We start from the raw sequence: 20,601 nt of genomic DNA, 5'->3' as shown, positions 1-20,601 counted from the left end.
CCCCCTCTTCTTTCTCCCGTGCCTACTCAGACTAACATCCGCCTGCTCTCCCAGGACTGAAGTTGGGAGTATCATCCTGGTTCACTTTTGGGTCTTTGAAGAAGATCAAAAGCCTGCTTTGGGGGGCTGAGCAGTCAGTCAGGAGAAGCCTTCTTTTCCCTGCTTTCCAACGTGTCCAGACATGAGCCAAGGCTCCCTTTTCCAAGAGGGAAAGAGGCCACCCCTGTTTCCAAAAATCAGATGGGTGAGCTCCAGCACACTTCTTCCCCCTCCCCAGATCTTGCAAGGAGAGATCCTTCTTTGCAGCGTATCCCAAACAGAGTTTGAGGGTGTGTGTGTGTGTGTGTGTGGTCGGAAGGGGGGGAGTTGCCTGCTTTTCCAACCCGCACATAAACACACACACACCTCCATGCTCTCTCCTGCCACACCTCCCTTCTGCCAGTGCTGCAGGGACTCTGCCCAAGTGAGGTTACTAATATGCAAATTGCCTGCTTTGCATGGGCCCCCTGCCAGGTTCCTAGGATGTGTGTGTGTTGTTTTTTAATAATAATATATATAAAAAAACCATCATCCCTGTTGCCCAAGATGAGTAGTGTGAAGGGGGTGCGGTCGCAGCAGGGCAATGTGCTCACCTGCCTCAGTGTGGCAAGAAGCATTGCTGAGCCAGAGGTGCTAGGAGCAGCAGCAGCAGCAGCAGCAGCTGGCAAGAGAGGAGGAAGCAGCAGCAGCAAGGGGGGAATCTTGGAGGAGGGGGCAGAGGGAAGCTGGCAACCCCACGGGCCACCACTTTGGGCGGGGGCTGGCCAGGTTGCGGCAGGTACTTCTCAGCCGGCAGGATGGTGAATCTGGACCCGGGGCACGCAGGTAAGGGCCCTCCGGAGGCGAGGCGGAGAGGGAGCAGGATGGCTCAACTTGTTCTCTTGGAATGGCTGGGGAAGGAGGCTGGCTTCCAAGCTTTACCCTTGAGAAAGCCCCTCGGGGCACCTGGATCCGTCAGTTCCACCCCAAACAGGCTCCTGTTTGCTCTGATCTCTCACTGTTTTGATCTGCACATGCCTGTTTGTGTGTGGGGTGGGGGAATGAGAACAGCAACTGGATCAGGTGAGGCTGGTGGGTTGTGCTGTTAGGAATCAGCTCCGGTGGAACAGGGAGGAGAGAAAGATCAGACTTAGAATGCTACCTTAGCCTAAGCCAGGGAGACCCAGAAGCATCAAAATCTGACAGGCCCTGGAGCTGAGTGTGGCCATCGTGCCCTTTGACCCGAAGGCTCTCTCCCCATCCTTTCTGCTCTAAGGAATGCAGGGGCCGCTGCGGGCGGTAGACTCTGCAAGTTGATGTCTGCACATGCCCGGGAATACTCTCTCCTTCCAAGACTGTCCTCAACTGGCACAGATTAAAAAAATACCGTAGTTCCGGAGCAAAACCTTGGCTCAGAGGCAGCAGCATGCAGTGTGATGATGGCTAGGAAGGCAGACAGAGAAACTTGTAGATTTAAACAGAGGCAGAGGCAGATTTCCTTGTGTCCACACACCCAGCCGGGTTGTTGTCTTTGGCAGCTTCTTGCTGTGTGTGGCTATAGATAAGGAAAGGAAGACTCATCTTTTCTTCTTTTCTTTCCTTTTCTTTTCTTTTGAGCTGATCTTTTTTAAGATACAGTTTTTTTTAAAGCTGATCCCAACCTCCCTGGCCTCCTGGGAAACACTTCATCTCAAATCCAGGAGAGCAGCTGCCATTCAGTGCAGACAGCACTGATCTAGATGGGCCAATGGTCTGGCATGTGTTATGTAGCTTCCCTGTGTACCTAGATAAATTAAAAGCTGGAGGAAGACCTAGTTGAGGACTAGGCAATTCCCCCCCCCCCCAGTCTAACCCAAGCTATGCTTTGAAGCCTGTGGTTGACAACTGAGAGAATGCAAAGCATCAACAGAGCTCCTGAGCCTGTGCTGAGTGCTTTCCCCCTTGTGACAAAGCAATCCATACCAGCTTCCCAGCCTCACAGAGGGAAATCCCACACAACTGGAGTCAGGGGGTGGAGATGTTGTCTTTCGCACTTTTGAATTGAAGGATGGGGAACCAACCTTTGCTGACCTTCTGCTCCCAGATGTTTCAGACCACTCTGGATAATAGAGGAGAGGGGTGTCACGGTGCATAATAAAAGGTGACACAATTTAGATGTGGGACAAGCTGATTCCTGGATTCCCAGCTCAGGGGGTATTCCTACCAATCTCACACTTTAGCCCTGCACATGTGGCACAGTAATCAGCTATCTCATTTCAGAGCTTCAGTGCTGTGTGATGCCAAATCCTCTTGACTGCACATTGTTCAAAGATCCGGGCATCTCCATACGGTTGCAGGCATGCCATACATTTAATGTGCATTTGAAGTACATGGCTTTCTCCCCAGAGGATCCTGGAAACTGTGGTTTCCCTCTCACAGAGGATTCTTTGCGGGGTGGGAACATCATGTGCTTTAAACGTCTGGTGCGCATGTCGCTTAAGAGATATCAGGCATCTGCAGTTGGCTTCATAGCACAGCTGCTTGTGGGCAGCCAGTGGTTTCTCTTTTACACTGAATCCAAAATGGACATTCTCAACCTTGTTTGTCCATTCAGGACACTGACCTGCCGCAGGCTGCTTTCTCGCTGGCAGCACAAGGTCACAGACCTGAGCAGCAGCATCCTGAGCAAAATATTTGAGCGAAAGGCTGAGCATGATGCAACATGCGAGTTGGCCACAATAACACCCGCACCAGATTTCTCAATGTGCTTCACACAGGTCTTCCCAGGCACTGCAACCAGTTCAGAACACAGCTGCGAGGCTGTTAGGAACACATTTCAGCCCTGCTTCCAGGCTTTCTGTTTATTCCCATTCCCAGTTTTAAAGGGCTGGTTTGGGCCTAGAAGCCCTGAACTGCAGCTGCATACCCTCCGACATTTCTCCAATGAAAATAAGGACATCCTAAGGAAAAGCGGGATATTCTGGAATCAAATCAGAAACCGGAACTCCTTCTGTATATTTGGGACTGTCCCTGGAAAATAGGGACACTTGGAAGGCCTGCAGCTGGGCAACTTCTAGTCCTTTAGATTGACTCCAGTTCCCATCATCCCTGACCTTTAGTTATGGTGGCTGATGGGATTTGGAGGGGCAGAGGTTGTCCACTCCTCCTCTTAACACATCATGGGAAGGACTGCATGAACCTGCCCATTAGGCGAGGATTTTGTTATAGTTCATCTTCTGATTCCCCCACCTTCCCAAGAGATGTGGGACAGCCACCATTGACTGGGTCTTATTTGTGGTGGCGTCACATCTCTAGAGCTCCTTCCCCGTGTCTGCCTGCTAAAGCTGTTTTGTTTTAAAGCAGGGGAGGGGGAATTGCGGCCCTCTAGAGGTTCATGTCTTCCCTGACCATTGGTCATGGTGACTGGGAAAGACTGTAGCTCAGGGGTTGAGCATCTGCTTTGCCTGCAGAAGGTTCCAGGTTCAATCCCCAGCATCTCCAGGCAGTGCTGGGAACATCCATGCCTGAAATCTTGGAGAGCCGTTGACAGTCAGTGCAGTACTGACTTGCTATAATGTAGCTTCCTATGTTCCGCATTTGAGTGTCCAAAGAACATCAAGAAGGTCACAGGTTCCCCATTCCTGACTTAAGGTCACCATTGAAATGTTTCATGTTTGGCTGTGGTTTTTATTGCATACTTATATGCCTACGGAGCCGCTGGTTTGCAATAATAAAAATAATACTGAATAGCCTTTGCTAAAGTTTGTTTAGGCTTTCTTTAAGACGAACCCATAGCAACGAGTTGGTTAGAAAAGAAGGAATTCTAGGACTATCTCCGAATCAGCTGAGCTGTCAACACATTAACGGTTCATGAATATATGTGTGTGTTTGTGTAACTCAGGAAGTACAACCTATTTTCCTGCGCTCACAGGTAACTTTCTCTCGGTGGAGATTTCACTTGGCCATGGGCAGCACTCTGAGTTTTGCCTTGCCATGTTCAAAGGAAGGAAGGGCAACTAATTTAGAAACATGAGCTCAAGGGTATGGCATGAAACTGGGAGCGTGCCAGCTGACTAGCATCCATAGAGTTTGGCAGGAAAGATATTAGCTATAAGAGCAGAAGAAGAGCCTGCTGGATCAGGCCAATGGCCCACCTAGTATAGCATCCTGTTCTCACAGTGGCCAACCAGATGCCTGTGGGGAACCCTCAAGCAGACCTGAGCACAACAGCACTCTCCCCTCCGGCAGTTCCCAGCAACCAGAATCCAGAACTCTGACAGTGGAGGTAGAACATAGTCCCCAGGGTTAGTAGCCCTTGATAGCTTTGTCCTCCATGAATTTGTCTCATCCTCTTTGAAAGCCATGCAAGTTGGGGGCCATCACTACTTCCTGGGGGAGTGAATGCCCTATTTTAACCATGTTCCGTATGATGAACTGCTATCTCTTTCATGAATCTTCTAAGCCTTATCACAAACACGGCAGCTGGCCCTCGTGGTGGAGGTGGAGAAGAAGGAGATGTGATCTTGGATATGTGAACATCAGAATCCTACGTGCTGGCAAACATTGCAGTGTTGTGTTTGTGAAAATCCTGCACAACTAAGCTTCCCACGGCACTGTGAAATGCTTCCAGTGGCTTTTGTCTTCCGTACGTTTGTCGTGAAATTATTAAATGGTGGGGAAGCAGAAACTTGAATATTCGGCACTTGTTTATTTAGCCAAGCAACGTAATTTTCAAGATAGCAGCGAGCCCATTGACCACACAAGAGTATCCCTGAAAAGGAGGGTGCTTTAGTTTTATAGCTTAGACATATCCATAGAAGAATCCTTAGACAACTAGTATCATTTGGTGATTAAGTGGTTTGGTATCGATAAGCTGCGAAGTCCCAAGTTTATTCCTGCCACAAGCATCGCCATGTGCTCTTGAGGGAGGCCTCTGAAATTTCACCAAGGTTTTTGCTGTTCTCTGTTAACTTGGTCCTGTTTCTCAACTGGAGCCAGTGCCTTAGGAAACCTCCAATTCATCTGGGGATTTCTTTAAAAAGTAAATGAATCCCAATTAGGTACTGAATTCTGTGTGCCGGTTTAGTTTGCTACAGCTTCCATTCCCCTTATTTAGTTATTTTATCTATCCCATGAGATTTATATACCAATTAGTGGGGGGGGGAGCCTGCATGTACGGAAAAGAAAAATGCTCATAAAATTCAAAACTGAAAACTATCAGGCATGATTATATACATCAAATTATGAGGAAGGGTTGAGGGAGTTGGGTATGTTTGGCTTGGAGAAGACTGAGTGCTGATATGATAGCCATCTTCAAATATCTGAAGGGTTGTCACATGGAGGATGCTGCAAGCTTGTTTTCTGGTGCTCCGGAGGAGAGGACCCAAACTAATGGGTTCAAATTACAAGAAAGAAGATTCCATTTAAACATCAGGGGAAACTTTCTGGTGGTAAGAGCTGCTAAATAGTGGAATGGACTACCTGGGAAGGTGATGGCCTCTCCCTCACTCACTGAAAGTTTTTAAACAGAGCTTGAGTGGCTATTTATCAGGAGCTCTTTAGCATTTCAGGGGGTTGGACTAGGCCACACTTTGGGTGTCTTTCAACTCTGCAATTCTATGATTCTATGAAATTGTTGATTAAACTCAACTATTTAAGTAACAAGCACACGTAATAAAAATGGTATGCCTGGTTAGGCTTTCCTAAAGAAAAAGGATTTTAGGAAGCAAAACAAAGGCACTTGCCTAATATCAATAGGCAAGGAGTTCCAGGGAATTGATTGCTGCCACACTAATTGGTCGATTCCTTTACTTAATTCTTTCAGTGCTCTTGCAGCGTGCTTTGAAAAAACACTGCAAGAAAGCTGGCTTTAATGTAATTTGTACACATAATTGCATAAAGATTCATTTTTGTCAGGTGTCCCCTAATGTGCAGGAACTCATATGACAGTCAGTGGAATGTCATACGAAAAGGTGCAACCACAATCGCATCAAGATAGCAGTCTCCCCCCATGCAGTGTTAGATCAATACAGAGGGAGATGGGAACCTGGAAATAACTTTTTAAGAGGATTAGGCACATTTATGGGGGATAAGGCTATGTTCTACGTGCTGTTGTGCTCAGGTTCTGCATTTGGGCTGTGTGAATAGGATGCTGGACTAGATGGGACTTTGGTCTGATCCTGCAGGGTTCTTACAAATATGAGTGGGAGAGGGCTGCTGCCTTAATGCCCTGCGTGTGAGTTTTCTGGAACCATCTGTTTGGCTTCTGTGGGAAACAGAGGTTGCGGAATGGATGGGTCATTGGCAGGGGTCAACAGCTATGTGGTTCTGGTGTTCTTCATTCAAGATGCTAAAGTGTGCCTGTTCAAATCCAGCATTTGATTTTAGAAATTCTCTTAGATTATGGAGAAGCAGAGTACAGACAGAGGCAAATCCCAAAGAAATCCACTTATCTTTGGGGCTGTTTGTCAAGCCACTGTCTCCCATGGTGGAAAGACACAAAGGCACAGAGTGGTGAATGAGTGGGACCTGCAACAAAATTTTGCAGTGCAGAGTGCTAGTGTTTAGTATGCCTGCCAGCCAGCCAGCTAGCCCTGCCCTCCTCCAGGTCATTCCATTCCATTTTCTCTCCCACTCAACATTTAGCCAGCATTCTGTGGCCAATGTGCATGCTTGGGATGTTGTTTTTTTGGGAGGGGCCCTTCTCATCACACTGAAGATTCCCATCCCCAAATATTTTTGTACTACTTCAACCCAGTTCTATGTGGATGTTTCTATTTCAGCTATATTAGAATCGGCACTCACACCTGAACATCGGAAATAAAGGGAATGATGGGCTTTTTGTTGTTGCCTGAAAAGCTACATTGGAATGTTTTTAAACAAAGTAAAAGAGATTGTTAGCAGAAAATTATTCGATTTTGAGGTTTTTGAGGAGATTTCCAGTGGAAACCATACAAAGGGTTTGACCTCTCAGATATATGAGCTTTCCTTATATTCTGAAACATGCCTTATGGATAATTTAAAACAATTGTAGGAAGATTAACTGGAATTGGAGATTGAGGACTTTTCCTATGTGAATAGTGTGAGGCAAACCACCATTTTGCTCTGCCTTGGCAAGAAACAAGGAACTCATGTTAAAGTGTTCTTTCACCATGCTTTTGGGCTAATGACTAACAATGCAGTAGGTAGCCAGAGAAACCATCGACAGTGCACAGAAATGACAGAAGAAAGCCACCTGCTAATTGGTAACATGAATATCTCACCTTACAGAACTTTATTCCTTCAACTCTCTACTCATTTACCTGTGAATAAATCCCATTGAACTTAATGGGAGTGAGTAGACATGTGTGGGGTCAATTCCAGCTGAGCCAGATTTGACAAAGTTGGTTGGGCATTTAATGTGTTCTGGGGATCGTCAGTAGTTTTGGTACACTTTCAGGTGGGCCCCAAGAGACTGTGATGGAAAGCGTTGCAGGGGGTGAGGGAGTGTTGAACAGCCAGAAGTATTTCCATTTGCTGAAGAGGCAAGTCACTTTTGAGAGATTTTTCTATAAAATTCAAAGTGAAATCCTGCTTTGGTCCTCTTTGGTAGGACAGAAGGCAACAGCAAAAATGTCAAAACCAGCCCCCTTCCCCACCTTCTGCTCTTTGGCTTGTAGCAAATCCTCTGGCTTGAAGGGGCCACTCACTTTCGAGTTTTTTTATGTCAAACTGAAAGGTTGCTTGCCTCTTCTGCAGTGCAGGTAGTGGCAGGCTTTTTTTTTATTATTATTAAAAAAGCCTACTCGCTGCTCCTCTTTAGCTTTGCAGAATCACTTTGTCTTGCAGTCCAACTGAAGCAAGGTTGCTGTGTGGGAATGCTGATGGGCGAAACTTGCTCTGTGTGGTAATGAAACTGACTAGTCTGGCTTGGTTGTGCAAGACATTGAGGGCCAGCTCTTCCCTTTCAAAGGCACTGAAGTTGCCTTAGGAAGAACTTGCATCTCACTTTCCACTTGGGATTTCTCATGCAATGACGGTGCCAGGAGGAATGGGCAGGAGAAGAAAAGGTCCCCCTTCCCACCTCTGGCAAACTGGCTCTGGTGTGTCAAGCCAGCAAACCCCTCTTGGGCCAGACCCACTTCCTAACCTACATTTCCAGCAGTTCAGTTGGCTTATAGCTTCAGGTCTGAAGGTGTTTGCACAGTCGGAATTCCAGGGCGGTTGGCTAGTCTTGCTACACGTGACACCATCCTCCAGTTACCGTAACGAGGCTGTTTGATGTTAGATCCAATTTAATTACATCGGGCAGGTTGGCAAGAGCTCCAGGCATATCCCGATCAGAGATCTGTTCTCTGTACCAGGGCCAGGCCAGGACTGAGAGCAGGTGTTCCTGGGCTGAATGTTCTCCAACTGGGGTTCCTGAAGTTGGCAATAGCTCTGGTGTGTTTAGCACAAGTCTCTGTAGCTCAGTTGGTTAGAGCATGGTGCTGATAACGCCAAGGTCGCAAGTTCGATCCCCACATGGGACAGCTGCATATTTCTGCATTGCAGGGGGTTGGTCTAGGAGCAAGAGGTAGCCTACATGATTCTCCCCTTCTCCATTTTATCACCACAACAACCCTGTGAGGTAGGCTTAGGCTGAGAGGCGGTGAATGGCCTAGGATCGTGCAGTAAGCTTTGTGGCTGAAACAAAGAACTTGAGAAAAATAAATTAAAACATCAGAGGAACTCTTGTGATGGAAAGGCCTCCTGAAATAAGCTGGATTTAACAGGTGCCTGAAACTCAGCAGTGCCAGTGGCTGCCTGACTTCTAGTGGGAGGGAGTTCCACAGAGGTGGACCCACAACTGAAGGCACAACTTCTTGTTTCAGTGATTGACTTGGGACCTACTACGCCTAAGTTATCTACAGCTTTGTACACCAGTATAAGAGTCTTGAACCAGACCCAGTACCTGATGGAAAACCAGTGCTTTCAACCCCGGTGTCATGTTCTGGTGGTAGACAGTTCCTATCACCAGTCTAGCTGCAGCATTCGGTACCAGCTAAAACTTCCAGGCCAGACCCAAGGGCAGCCCCACACAGAGTGCATTGAAGTAGTCCAGTCTTGAGGTTACATTACAACTAGATGAGGCAGCTTCATGGCAAAGGTTCGGTCTGCCAACCACCATTAATGGATAAATGAAACCTTCATCTCCAGAGGAAGTACAGTATAGGAAAATAGAAAGCTCCCTTGTACTGAGTTGAAATGTTGGTCCATCTAGCTCAATAATGACTACATTGACTGGCAGAAGCTCTCCAGTGTTTCAGGCAGGAGTCTCTCCCAGCTGTATCTGGCAATAGGGGGATTGAACCTGGCACTTTCTGGATACAAGGCAGATATGCTACCCCCTGAGCTATTGCCTTCTCCAGTGTTTCAGGCTCTTTTTGTGTTCTTATGTCCTCGATTAAATCATCCCCTGCCTCAGCAGGAGATTTCAAGTGTATATGAGTGTTCTCTGGATCTGGATCTGACTGCCACCATATTGGTGAATGCTTTGTGTACAAGTACCCAGAGCGCAAGGGACATGGGTGGCGCTGTGGGTTAAACCACAGACCCTAGGACTTGCCGATCAGAAGGTCGGTGGTTCGAATCCCCGCTACGGAGTGAGGTCCTGTTGCTTGGCCCCTGCTCCTGCCAACCTAGCAATTCGAAAGCACATCAAAGTGCAAGTAGATAAATAGGTACCGCTCTGGCGGGAAGGCAAACGGCGTTTCCGTGTGCTGCTCTGGTTCACCAGAAGTGACTTAGTCATGCTGGCCACATGACCCAGAAGCTGTACGCTGGCTCCCTCAGCCAATAAAGCGAGATGAGCGCTGCAACCCCAGAGTCGGTCACGACTGGACCTAATGGTCAGGGGTCCCTTTACCTTTACTTACCCAGAGCGCTAATAAGCCAGATACCAAATTCAGGGTTTATTCAATGATATTCATGCTGTTGAGAACTTGCCCCAGGAATCCATGAATTGGCACAGGAACTCCATGCAGTGAGCTACCTAGGAGTGAGTGTGTATGGTGAGGCCCCTAAGCCTTAGAACGGGAATAGTTGTATCTCTGTGTATGACATCAGCCCCTGTGATTGGCAGGCAATATGAAGCCTTTGGACTGGCCAGAACTGGGATAAATACCTCCTCAGAGCCTGGCATCATGACCATTGTTTGTCCACAGTGCAAGACCTTCTACCTATGCATTTCAAGACCCTTGACTAGGGAATCTGGTCTGGATAGCTCCAGGCCTGGATCTGATACATACCCTCCAACATTTCTCCAATGAAAATAGGGATGTCCTACAGAAAAGCGGGACATTCCAGGATCAAATCGGAAACTGGAAAATAGGGATGCTTGGAAGGCTGCCCTTGAAGTCCTCTTGGCCTGCCAAACTGTTCCATGTGAGAAGGCATGAAAAAAGCATTGTCTCGCCCATCCCACAAGTACCGATTTTTAAAAGGGAGGAACTGTAGCTTAGGGATAGAGCATCTGCTTTGCATGCAGAAGGACTCGGTTCAATCCCCAGCATCTCTAGTTAGGGTTGAGAAAAATGGTCCTGCCTGAAACTTTGGAGAGCTGCTGTCAGTCACTGTAGATAATACTGGGCTAGATGGACCAATGGTCCAGCTCAGTAAATGGCAGCTTCCTGTGTTCATCATTTTTAGCAAGATTTGAAGCTGCCACAAGTCATACTCCTCCGGGATGGAGCTTTGATACTTCTTTCAAGCTCCTTTGTCAACCCTTCTCATTTCCTAAACCTTCAGATTATCTTTTGTTATCCTTGGATTGGTTCTCTGCGGTCTTGTAACATGCGGGGGATATGAAAAAACGCTATGTCAATTATCTCCTTCTTGGTATGTTTGACGAGAACAATTACATATCATGGAGTTTTGCCTGATTCCGAGTGATGTCTCTTTAATGGAGAGCTCACCTGGCAAAACCGCAGAGAACAGGCACAGGGCGAGCGAGTGTTATAAATAGTGTTATTAACTGATGCAAATCAGTCTCCTGTTCTCAAAAAAACACACAAAAAACCCTCCAGGGAATTGGCTAGTGGAAGCTTATGCAAATTGTTTCTTACAAAAAAAAAAACTCAACAAAAACCCAGTACTCTTCCAGTTAGGATGCAAAGAGTTAAAAGTGCCCTTCCAAAGCTATCCAGGTTTATTTAAATGTGGGCTTCTTCTTTTCTGCACCTGGTTCTATACCCATTGAGAAGAAAATGTGGGACATACCTGTAGGTAAATGTAAAGGACTCCTGGATGGTTAAGTCCAGTCAAAGGCAACTATGGGGTTGCAGCGTTCATCTCACTTTCAGGCCAAGGGAGCCGCCGTTTGTCCACAGACAGCTTTCCGGGTCATGTGGCCAGCATGACTAAACTGCTTCTAGCACAACAGAACACCATGATGGAAACTGGAGTGTACAGAAATGCTGTTTACCTTCCTGTCACACCAGTACCTATTTATCTACTTGCACTGGTGTGTTTTCGAACTGCTAGGTTGGCAGGAGCTGGGACAGAGCCATGGGAGTTCACTCCGTCACGGGGATTGGCACTCCTGACCTTCTAATCAGCAAGCCCAAGAGGCTCAGTGGTTTAGACCACAGCGCCACCCGCTCCCAATATGTGGGACATATGCTGCATTCACACAGCAGTTCATTCCCTGTCCCCGAAGTTTCCCTAACCATTAATTTTCGTGTTATAGTTGAACTTTCACGTCATGTAAAAGCCACTTGCAGCAAAGTAATGGAATATAGTGAATGTTCAGTACTCATTCCTGTGTTTTTTAATTCCATTTGCAGCCCCCTTAACCAGGAAAATTGAGGGAGTAAAGTGACAAAATCTGGGGTGATATGCAGGGTCTTGAAGTGCATTGGTGTTTTCATGGGGAAGCAGAAGCAGGCATGTGCAGAAAAGACAGAGGAGTAGTGATGTTGTTGAGTGACTTCTGTTACTGTGCTGCACCACCAGTGTGAATGAAATTTAGTACAGTGTGCCAGTTTATCAGTCAAAAAGCCACCGTTCCACAATGCAACAGGTACTGCAGAGTGAAAGGAATGTTAGGAAATAGGATAGAAGTGCCAGCATTATAATCAGGAAAACAAATGCCACATTCCCCGCATCTGAATCCGCCCATATTCTGTGATGGGTCGCAAGCCTCCAAATTCATACATGGTGAACTCTGGTAAATGAAGATCTGGAATCCAGGTCTCTGGCAGCAGGGACAGTAATTTCAAGGGTAAATTGCTTAAAATCATAGTCATGAAGGAAAGACCAATGTCAGATCGAGTGGGGGCAAAATGGTCCCTCTATTGGTCCATCTCAGTATTGTCTACACTGACTGGTAGCAGCTCTCCAGAGTTTCAGTCAAGTGTCTCCTCCAGCCTGTCCTGGAGATGCCAGTGATTGAACCTGAGGCCTTCTGCATTCAAAGCAGATGCTCTAATCACTAAGGTTTGGTCCGCTGAACGATTTGCAGTACCTTAGATATCAGCCGAATGCCTACATTAGGGAGAATCATGCTTCCTGGCTCTTATGCTCAAGGTGCCATCATGGAGCAGTTTTTTTCCTCCTGGGGTTCCCCAGTCTCAAGATGGAAAGCCCATCTGGAAAGGCCTGTTCCTGTTCTCCAGCCTTTGCCATCCATCTTGCCTGACGCTATGATCAGGAAAATGAATGAAGGAGAAGTCTCAAAAGATGAATGAAGGCACAGAAGATGAATGGAGAGGGGAGAGACACAGAAGGGAGGAAGGCACAGCATTGCCCAAGCTTATGAATATTCCTGAGGCTGGATGTGTAGGAATTGGGAATTCAAAAGCTTGGTGGTATATTATTATAATGACACACTCACTGAAGAGGCACAGGTGTGGGGGGTGGGTCATGCTCTGCTATTAAAACCAGCTTGCTTCACATTTTTAGATATCAAGATGAGTGGCGATGTGGCAGATTCCACAGATTCGCAGCATGAAGGCAGTCACATAGAACCTGGTAAGACAGTTTCTCTTTTGCCAGTCCCCTGGGCTTTAGTTCCAGCTCAGGGCATTGGCAGGTGGAGTTCAAAAGGAGAGCAGGGCACATGTTTCTCAGTTCATTAGAGGTGGTTTTGATCCCTGTAATGCCAGTTTAAAGATTCCCGTTGGATATTTCAGTGATATACGGCCCCAACCAAACAGATGAACCAGACAAACCTCTCCCGTTTCCCGCTAAACCTTCCCGCTTGGGCCAAAGTCTCCATGCTGGCCCAGCTCAAAAGCAACCCATCCAGATGATTTGGCTGGTTGCAATATCACCATCTTAACCATCAGAAACCCAGGCAAGGTGAGGTCATCCTGTCATGCTAAAAGTGTGTTAATAAAGCCCAAACAAGAACAAGGAAACCCCTTTGTGGGTTATTAAGGTCAAAGCAGTTTTCGTAATGCAGGGCTGTTTCCTTCCGGATGAATAAGTGCTATTTTCAAAAGGCTTAGGGGGCCTCTGTCTTTTAACACTGAAAACCCACAAGTGGTGTCAGGCCCACAGCTGACTCACACAGAGTGTTTGGCAAAACAGCCTACCAGCCATGATTTTGTCCCTCATCTCCAAGGAAGTATTCTGCTTCTGTTGTCGTTCAGTTTCTTGGGGATCTAGATTTGGAGACTGTTTATACCTCTAAGTATCACACCAGTCAAACGGAAAATCTTTCAAACTAGCGAAACATTTGCTTGCTCTTTGTCCAGAGATGAACTCTAGAACACTTAAGCTCACACTGAAAATGTCACATCAAATTTTGTGCTTTTTTTTCCGTCGGAGCAAAACACAAAAGGTGTGTTTGTATCGCATACTAAGTTTCTGCCAGGTCTAAATCTTAGCACAGGGTGGGAAATCATCTACTCCTGGGCTAGTATATTGGCCCACCGGACTTTTCTATGTCACCTGTGCCTTACCTGAATTGGCACTTCCCATCCCACCTCTCTCTGTTTTTCTTTCTTAGATTTAGGTCCTACTTGCATTATACCTTTAAGAAAGTATCATACCACTTTAAACAGTCATAGCTTCCCCAAAGAATTCTGGGGGGTGCAGTTTGTTAAGGGTGTTTTTGAGAGTTGTTAGGAGTCTCCTATTCACCTCACAGTACTACAATTCCCAGAGCTCCCTAGGAAAAGGGATTGATTGCTAGTCCACTTCGAGAAATAGCTCTGTGAAGGGAATGGAGGTCTCTGTTTCACATGATGATGTCTACTCGTCAGCAAGTCCTTACTCCCAGGTTAAGTGTGTACACAGTTGCCATTGTTGTCCAGGTGTTCGTGAATGAATATTACTATCTGCCTTGAGGGCTCTGTGTGGATAGGAAGGGCAGGGAACAGATTTTTATTTTTATTTTTGCTATCAGTCACATTATCCTGCATCAGAATTGGCAAGACTTCATGGTCACATCATCATATTCAGTGCATGATCTCTAACTGGCACAAAGTGAGGGCATTCAGACATTTTCCCCCTCACTCCAAATTGGCGCTGTTGGCCCTCAGTGAGATTTTCATGGCTATTTAGGACTGCAAAGAATGTGCTGTGTGGCAGTAAAGAAGGTGATACAAGGGAGGGTTTCAAGGGTTACACAATGTGTGTGTGTGTGTGTGTGTTTAAAAAAACACCAGTTTTGGTTTGCACATATGAACAATTTCCACCTGCATGGCTGTAGTGTCCTCCTCATTCCACCCCTGGGATTCTCTGGCAACATCCATGGTGAGGGCTGGGGTGGCACAGCAGGCTCTGTTCACCCTCTGTGTCCCACTCCTCCTGGTGCATGTGCCCCAAGCACCAGCAAACCCTGCTATGCCACTGCTGGGTGCAGAGCTTCAGGGGTGCCACAGGGGGCAGCGCAGCAATGTTTCAGAATGGAAGGCGAGAGGTGGGGGCACTGGATTTTGGCATTACTGAAATTTGAGACACCAGGGTCTGCCACTGGGGCAATCGGTTGCTACTAACCTTAATGGCTCAACTCTGCCTTCATGGTTGGACACAGTAATGCTTCTGAATGCTATTTGCTGGAAGCCACAGGAGGGGAGAGGGCTCTTGGGCTCAGGTCCTGCTTGTGGGTTTCCCACAGGCATCCGGTTGGCCGCTGCAAGAACAGGGTGCTGGCTGAGATGGTAATGCAGCAGGCACTACTGATGTTCTTACCTGAAGCAGACCTGAGGTTTTAACTGGCCGAGATGAGTAGCAGGGAATAGCAGGGCTGTGCAGGAAAGGCAGGCTAGAGCTGAAGCCTGACAATACACTGCAGTCAAGGTTGCGTCCTGGCCTGAACTGTGTGCCGCGAATCTACTCAAGGCACTGCAGGTCGGCCAATGGTGCGGCAGATGTTACTCCAAGCGCCCTGTTTATGCACACAACATCAAATGGGTTGAAAGCCCCAATTTAATTAAATCTCATGCCCCTGGACACACTTCTTGAGTCGCTGCCAAGCGTGTCTTTGAGCTAGCCACTTCCAGAGATATTTCAGCGAGAGGAAATAGAGCCAACAAGGTTTGCAAAATGCCAATTTGACAGACTTTGCGCTCCAGGGTCTGGGAGGTGGTGGAGGTGTTGCACCAACCTAATTGGCTGTTAAATTGGTAAAAAAAAAAAAAAAAAATCCCAGCTTAGATTAGCCTTAGCTTGTAGTTTGCTGGTACATAGCCAAAGTCACTTTGCTTTTTAGAGTCGCGGATTTGCTTTTTGGAGTCACGCAGGGACTTGCTTTTTGGAGTTAGCTTCAATTAGGAGTAAACTGCTCCATCACACTTTATTTTTAAAATAGGAAGAACGGAGGAGGGAGATTGCAAATATGAAAAGGGGTTAAATTAAGTGTCTTCCACTAAGGTAAAAAAACTGGTTCTTCTGTAGCTGTTAAGCAGTATAAGCCATGCAGCCCTGATCTACTTTAACATCTTCTGTTTGAAGGGCCAATACAGGAGGAATTCTGTCTTCAAGGGGGAGGCAATGCGGGGGGAGAGATGTATTGTATTTCGATTGAAATGAGAGTCATCTTTCTAAATTGGCATCTATATATCTAAATCAACACATGCAAATATTTTTGCAAATCTTCATTGTTATTATTTTTTGATGTACGGATCACCTTTTCCATATGCCTCAAGGCTATCTGCAGGCGTCCCATTAAAAACAGCTCAAAATGGTTTTTGAAACAGTACAAAAACAACTTGGGGATAGCTTTAAAAGCAATGCAAAATGAGTGCCCAAGGCAGAGACCTTTTCATCCAGGTCTCTCTTCTCTTCCGTTTTGTGATACTTTTTGTAATTTTTGGTGGTGTGTATGTGTTTGTAGGAAGGGAGGGATGAGAAGATTATAGTAGTTCTTTCTAAATTTGCATCCGTACAAAATTTATGCAACTTGGTGTCTTTTCCCCCTGCCCCCTCTTTTTGTGGTGATTCATTTTCTGGGCTTGGACTATGTGTAAAGAGCCACTGGGGGGGGGGAGCTGTGAATTCAATATAATAACACTGGTCAACAACAAATTTGTTGTCTGCGTTTTTTCAGCTGATTTAGGATGAATCTGATGCGCTGAATCCAAAAATCACATTGGTTTTCCTCAATCAGGTCAAGTTTTTGAGCTATGGCCACATGTCTTTTTTTACGTTTTTGTTCACATGTACGCTTGTGTGGAGCATTTTAGAAGAAGTTGGTGGGGGTAAAATGCCTTGTCAAATAATTGTTTTGATTGGAAATGATTATTTCAATGACAAGAAGTATTCAGGTTCGATAGTTCTGGGTGATTATGTCGAAAAGGGATCAGTTTGAAGTCATAAAACCTTGAAATCTTCCATAAATTGGTCCAGCAAAGCATAAAGTTGGGGAATCAAAACTAAGTTAATGGGGCAGCCGCCCCATGAAGTATCCTGATCTTCAATCAGCACGTCGTCCTGTAGCTCATTGTGATGAAATTCCAGTGCCTATCTTCGGAGAACTTCCTGACATTAGTGACGAAGATGCCTCCAGTGTTGAAGGACATGAAGAAGAAGAAGTGGTTCTTGAAGATGATGCTCCACATCCATTTTCCCAAAAGGAGTTGAATGATCTAGTTCGCGACCTCAGCTTGTCAAAGGACTCTGCCGAACTGTTGGCATCCAGCTTGAAGGAAAAAAACCTCCTCTCTGACAGTGCTCACATCAGCTTCTTGCGCAACAGGCATCAATAGTACCTCCGTTTTTTCTCGGAAGAGAAGGACTTGGTGTATTGTGCAGATATTGCGCAGCTTCTGCTCAAGCTTGGAGTGCCACACTACGAACCCAAAGATTGGAGGCTGTTCATTGACAGCAGCAAGCGATCACTGAAATGTGTTCTGCTACACAACAGCAACCAGTTTGCCTCTATACCCCTGGCTCACTCGAGTACACTGAAGGAGAACTATGAAGCGGTGAAGTATGTGCTGGAGAAAATTGGTTATGATCAGCATAAGTGGTTTATTTGTGTTGACCTGGTGAACTTTTTGTTGGGACAACAGTCTGGCTTCACCAAGTACCCATGTTTTCTGTGCATGTGGGATAGTAGGGACCGTGCTCAGCATTACACAAAGAAGGACTGGCCTGTGTGGGAGGAATTGGTGCCTTGCAAAGAAAGGAACGTCATCAATGACCCTCTGGTGGACAGAGACAGAATACTCTTCCCACCGCTGCACATCAAGCTTGGCTTAATCAAGCAGTTCACCAAGGCTCTGGACAAGGATGGTGACTGCTTCATTTATTTGTGCCAGGCTTTTCCAGGATTGACCATGGAGAAGTTGAAAGCTGGCATCTTTGACGGTCCTCAGATCCGTCAGCTCATCAGAGATCCAGAGTTCGGAAACTCAGTGAACGAAGTGGAACTGGAAGCATGGAAGGCATTTGTTCTGGTAGTGAAGAACTTTCTTGGCAACAATAAGGCCAGAAACTACGCAGAACTTGTCAACAACATGCTGACTGCTTTCAGAAACCCGGGCTGCAACATGAGCGTCAAGATGCACTACCTATTTTCACATATGGACCGGTTTCCTGAGAACCTGGGTTCAATGAGTGACGAGCAGGGGGAGAGATTCCATCAGGACATGAAAGAGATGGAGACCAGGTATCAGGGTCACTGGGATGCAGTCATGATGGCTGACTACTGTTGGACTCTGAAGAGAGACCTCCATGCTGCTGAGCATTCCAGGAGTTCCAAGAAACAGAAGTTCAAGCCCTGAAGTTTGAAAAATGGTGAAGCAACATGCAATTTACGTGTACTTACCTTTATCAATGCCCACCATTCAGTTTACAGAAAACCTGACCTGATGGAGAGAAACGGATGCCATTTCCTGATTCAGCAGTGCAAAAATACCCTAAATCAGTTGTAGAAATCTAGACAACATTCAAAAAGTAAAAAATTGTTGCCCAGTGTAATCATTCCTAAATTTGCACCTATGCCTATAAATTAGTCTGTGCAAATTTGTGCCCCTTTCCCTCCTCTTTTTAGCGATACCTTTTCCTTTTCTTCACTAGAGGTGTTTTACAAAAGTTCCACTTAATGGAAAGATCAGATGAATTCTGAAAAAAAGCAGAAAGATAAAAACGGGCCAATTTATTGGGTAGGGGAACATGCCACACATTCCTGGTTTTAGTCCTTTGAAACAGACTCAGAGGCAGCTTCCATGAATCCCCATACTAAACGACCAAGCTGGGTGTAGGGTCTGGGGTGTGAAGATGGACTGTGCTCTGCAGGGCATGTGAAGAGTGCAGTTCCCTTGTGAAATAACCACACCTGCTGGCTCCACTCATGGAGCTAAACTTCACGTTTGAAGCTTAGCATTCCCAAGAAGCTTACTCTGTTTCTCTTTCAACAAAATTAACTTATCCAGAGGATCAAAGGGCTAAGTTGAGGACCAGACATCATTTTTATTGTGACTTCATCAACACTGGTATGCATGGTTCTACATGATCTTGCTTTCAAAACTGTTTACAGCTGCAAGCATTTCAGGGCAGGCATCCTCCATTTCCAACCAGTGCATGTCTCACAACTTCCAGTTGAAGTTTTGTAATTTTCCTGGAAACATAAGAAGAGCCTGCTGGATCAGGCCAGTGGTGGATCAGGTCCAGCATCAAAGTGGCCAAGTAGATGCCTATGGGAAGCCTGCACTCAAGAATTGAACGCAACAGCACTCTGCCCACCTGTGATTCCCAACAACTGTTATTCAGAGGTGGATCATGGTCATCATAGCTAGTATCTCTTGATGGCTTTCTCCTCCTTGAATTTGGCAGGTCCTCTTTTAAAGCCATCCAAGTTTATGGCCATCACTGTCTCCTGTAGAAGCGAATTCTATGATTTAACTACGAATGTGAAGAATTACTTTCTTTTCTGCAGTGGCTCTCCGTTTGTGGCTTGCTCTCCCCAGGGAAGTTTGTCTGGCACCTTCATTATACATCTTTAGGTGCCAGGCAAAAAAACACATTCATCTTTCACCAGGCCTTTGGCTGATTAATATTCTACAGCCTTTCAAATGTGTTTGGGGGTGCTATTGTTTTGTTGTTTTTGTTTTCGCTACTTATTTGTGGTTTTTATCTTGTGCTCTTATCTTCTGGCCCACCTTGAGATCTTTTGATGAACGGAAATATATAAATCTAATAAATCTAATAACCCACAAGCGGCCTGGTTGCATGTTCATGAGTTTTAGTGTTGTGAAAGAGGGAGAGAGGGAGAAACCACTATCCACATTCATACCACAAATGTTCTGAGTAGTGGTGTCGGCAGCAGTATTGCAGCTTTTGTTGCGCTATAGTGCAAGAATACCACCCCCCACTCAAAATGGCAATAATGCAGGAAGCACTGCAGAGCATCTAATAAAACAGAATGATGTGTGACTCTTCTTGCATAAATCTGCCCCTAATGTACTAAGGCTGCATTCAAGGCATGCTGCAGAATACACCCACAATAAACCCCCGGCTATCTGGAGGGACGCGGGTGGCGCTGTGGGTTAAACCACAGAGCCTAGGACTTGCCGATCAGAAGGTTGGCAGTTCGAATCCCCACGACGGGATGAGCTCCCGTTGCTCGGTCCCTGCTCCTGCCAACCTAGCAGTTTGAAAGCATGAAGTACAAGTAGATAAATAGGTACCCCTCCGGCAGGAAGGTAAACGGTGTTTCCGTGCGCTGCTCTGGTTCACCAGAAGCAGCTTAGTCATGCTGGCCACATGACCCAGAAGCTGTATGCCGGCTCCCTTGGCCAATAAAGTGAGATGAGCGCTGCAACCCCAGAGTCGGTCACGACTTTTATCTGGAGGGACACTTCCTGTATGTAACTGAAATTCTGCTATTTCCAGCCCCATAAGACCCCTCCCCCTTTACCACCTGGCTAGCTCTGAGTCCTTTGGACTACAGCTCCCATGGGAAGGCAGCAGGTTGGTGAAGACTGCCTTAGATAATGAGAGAAAGTTGGGAAATGAGCAGGTCCCTTGAAGCTTGCATCCAAAGCCTCTACTGCGTGGATCTCTGTGGTGGGATAGGGCATATTGTGCTGTTTCTCCCCCCACTCCCACCCTTCTCTGGAAGGCAACATCAGGGAGTGGAGCTCCTGAGGTTGTTGCTTGTCTTCAGCTGTGCCCTGTTTCCCTGTGAACCTT

General features: G+C 46.4%; 1 protein-coding gene across 2 annotated transcripts in view; it reads left to right on the top strand.

Annotated features, from left to right (window-relative positions):
• The first annotated feature begins 668 nt into the window (after positions 1–668).
• POU2F3 (POU class 2 homeobox 3) overlaps positions 669–20,601 on the top strand; it is a 96,404-nt gene continuing 76,471 nt past the window's right edge. Inside the window, exons 1-2 of one of the 2 annotated variants that reach the window (XM_080983631.1) lie at positions 669–864; positions 12,919–12,987. In XM_080983631.1, coding sequence (XP_080839757.1) covers positions 837–864; positions 12,919–12,987 — 97 coding nt within the window. In that variant the 5' untranslated portion in view covers positions 669–836. The remainder of the gene's footprint in view (positions 865–12,918; positions 12,988–20,601) is intronic. The other variant, XM_080983629.1, reaches the window with a different exon arrangement.

Source organism: Podarcis pityusensis (genome assembly GCF_964106645.2).
Source record: "Podarcis pityusensis genome assembly, chromosome: 15".
NCBI classification, from domain to species: domain Eukaryota; kingdom Metazoa; phylum Chordata; class Lepidosauria; order Squamata; family Lacertidae; genus Podarcis; species Podarcis pityusensis.
Note: the sequence above shows the minus strand (reverse complement) of the source record. Positions and strands in the feature narration are given on the sequence as shown.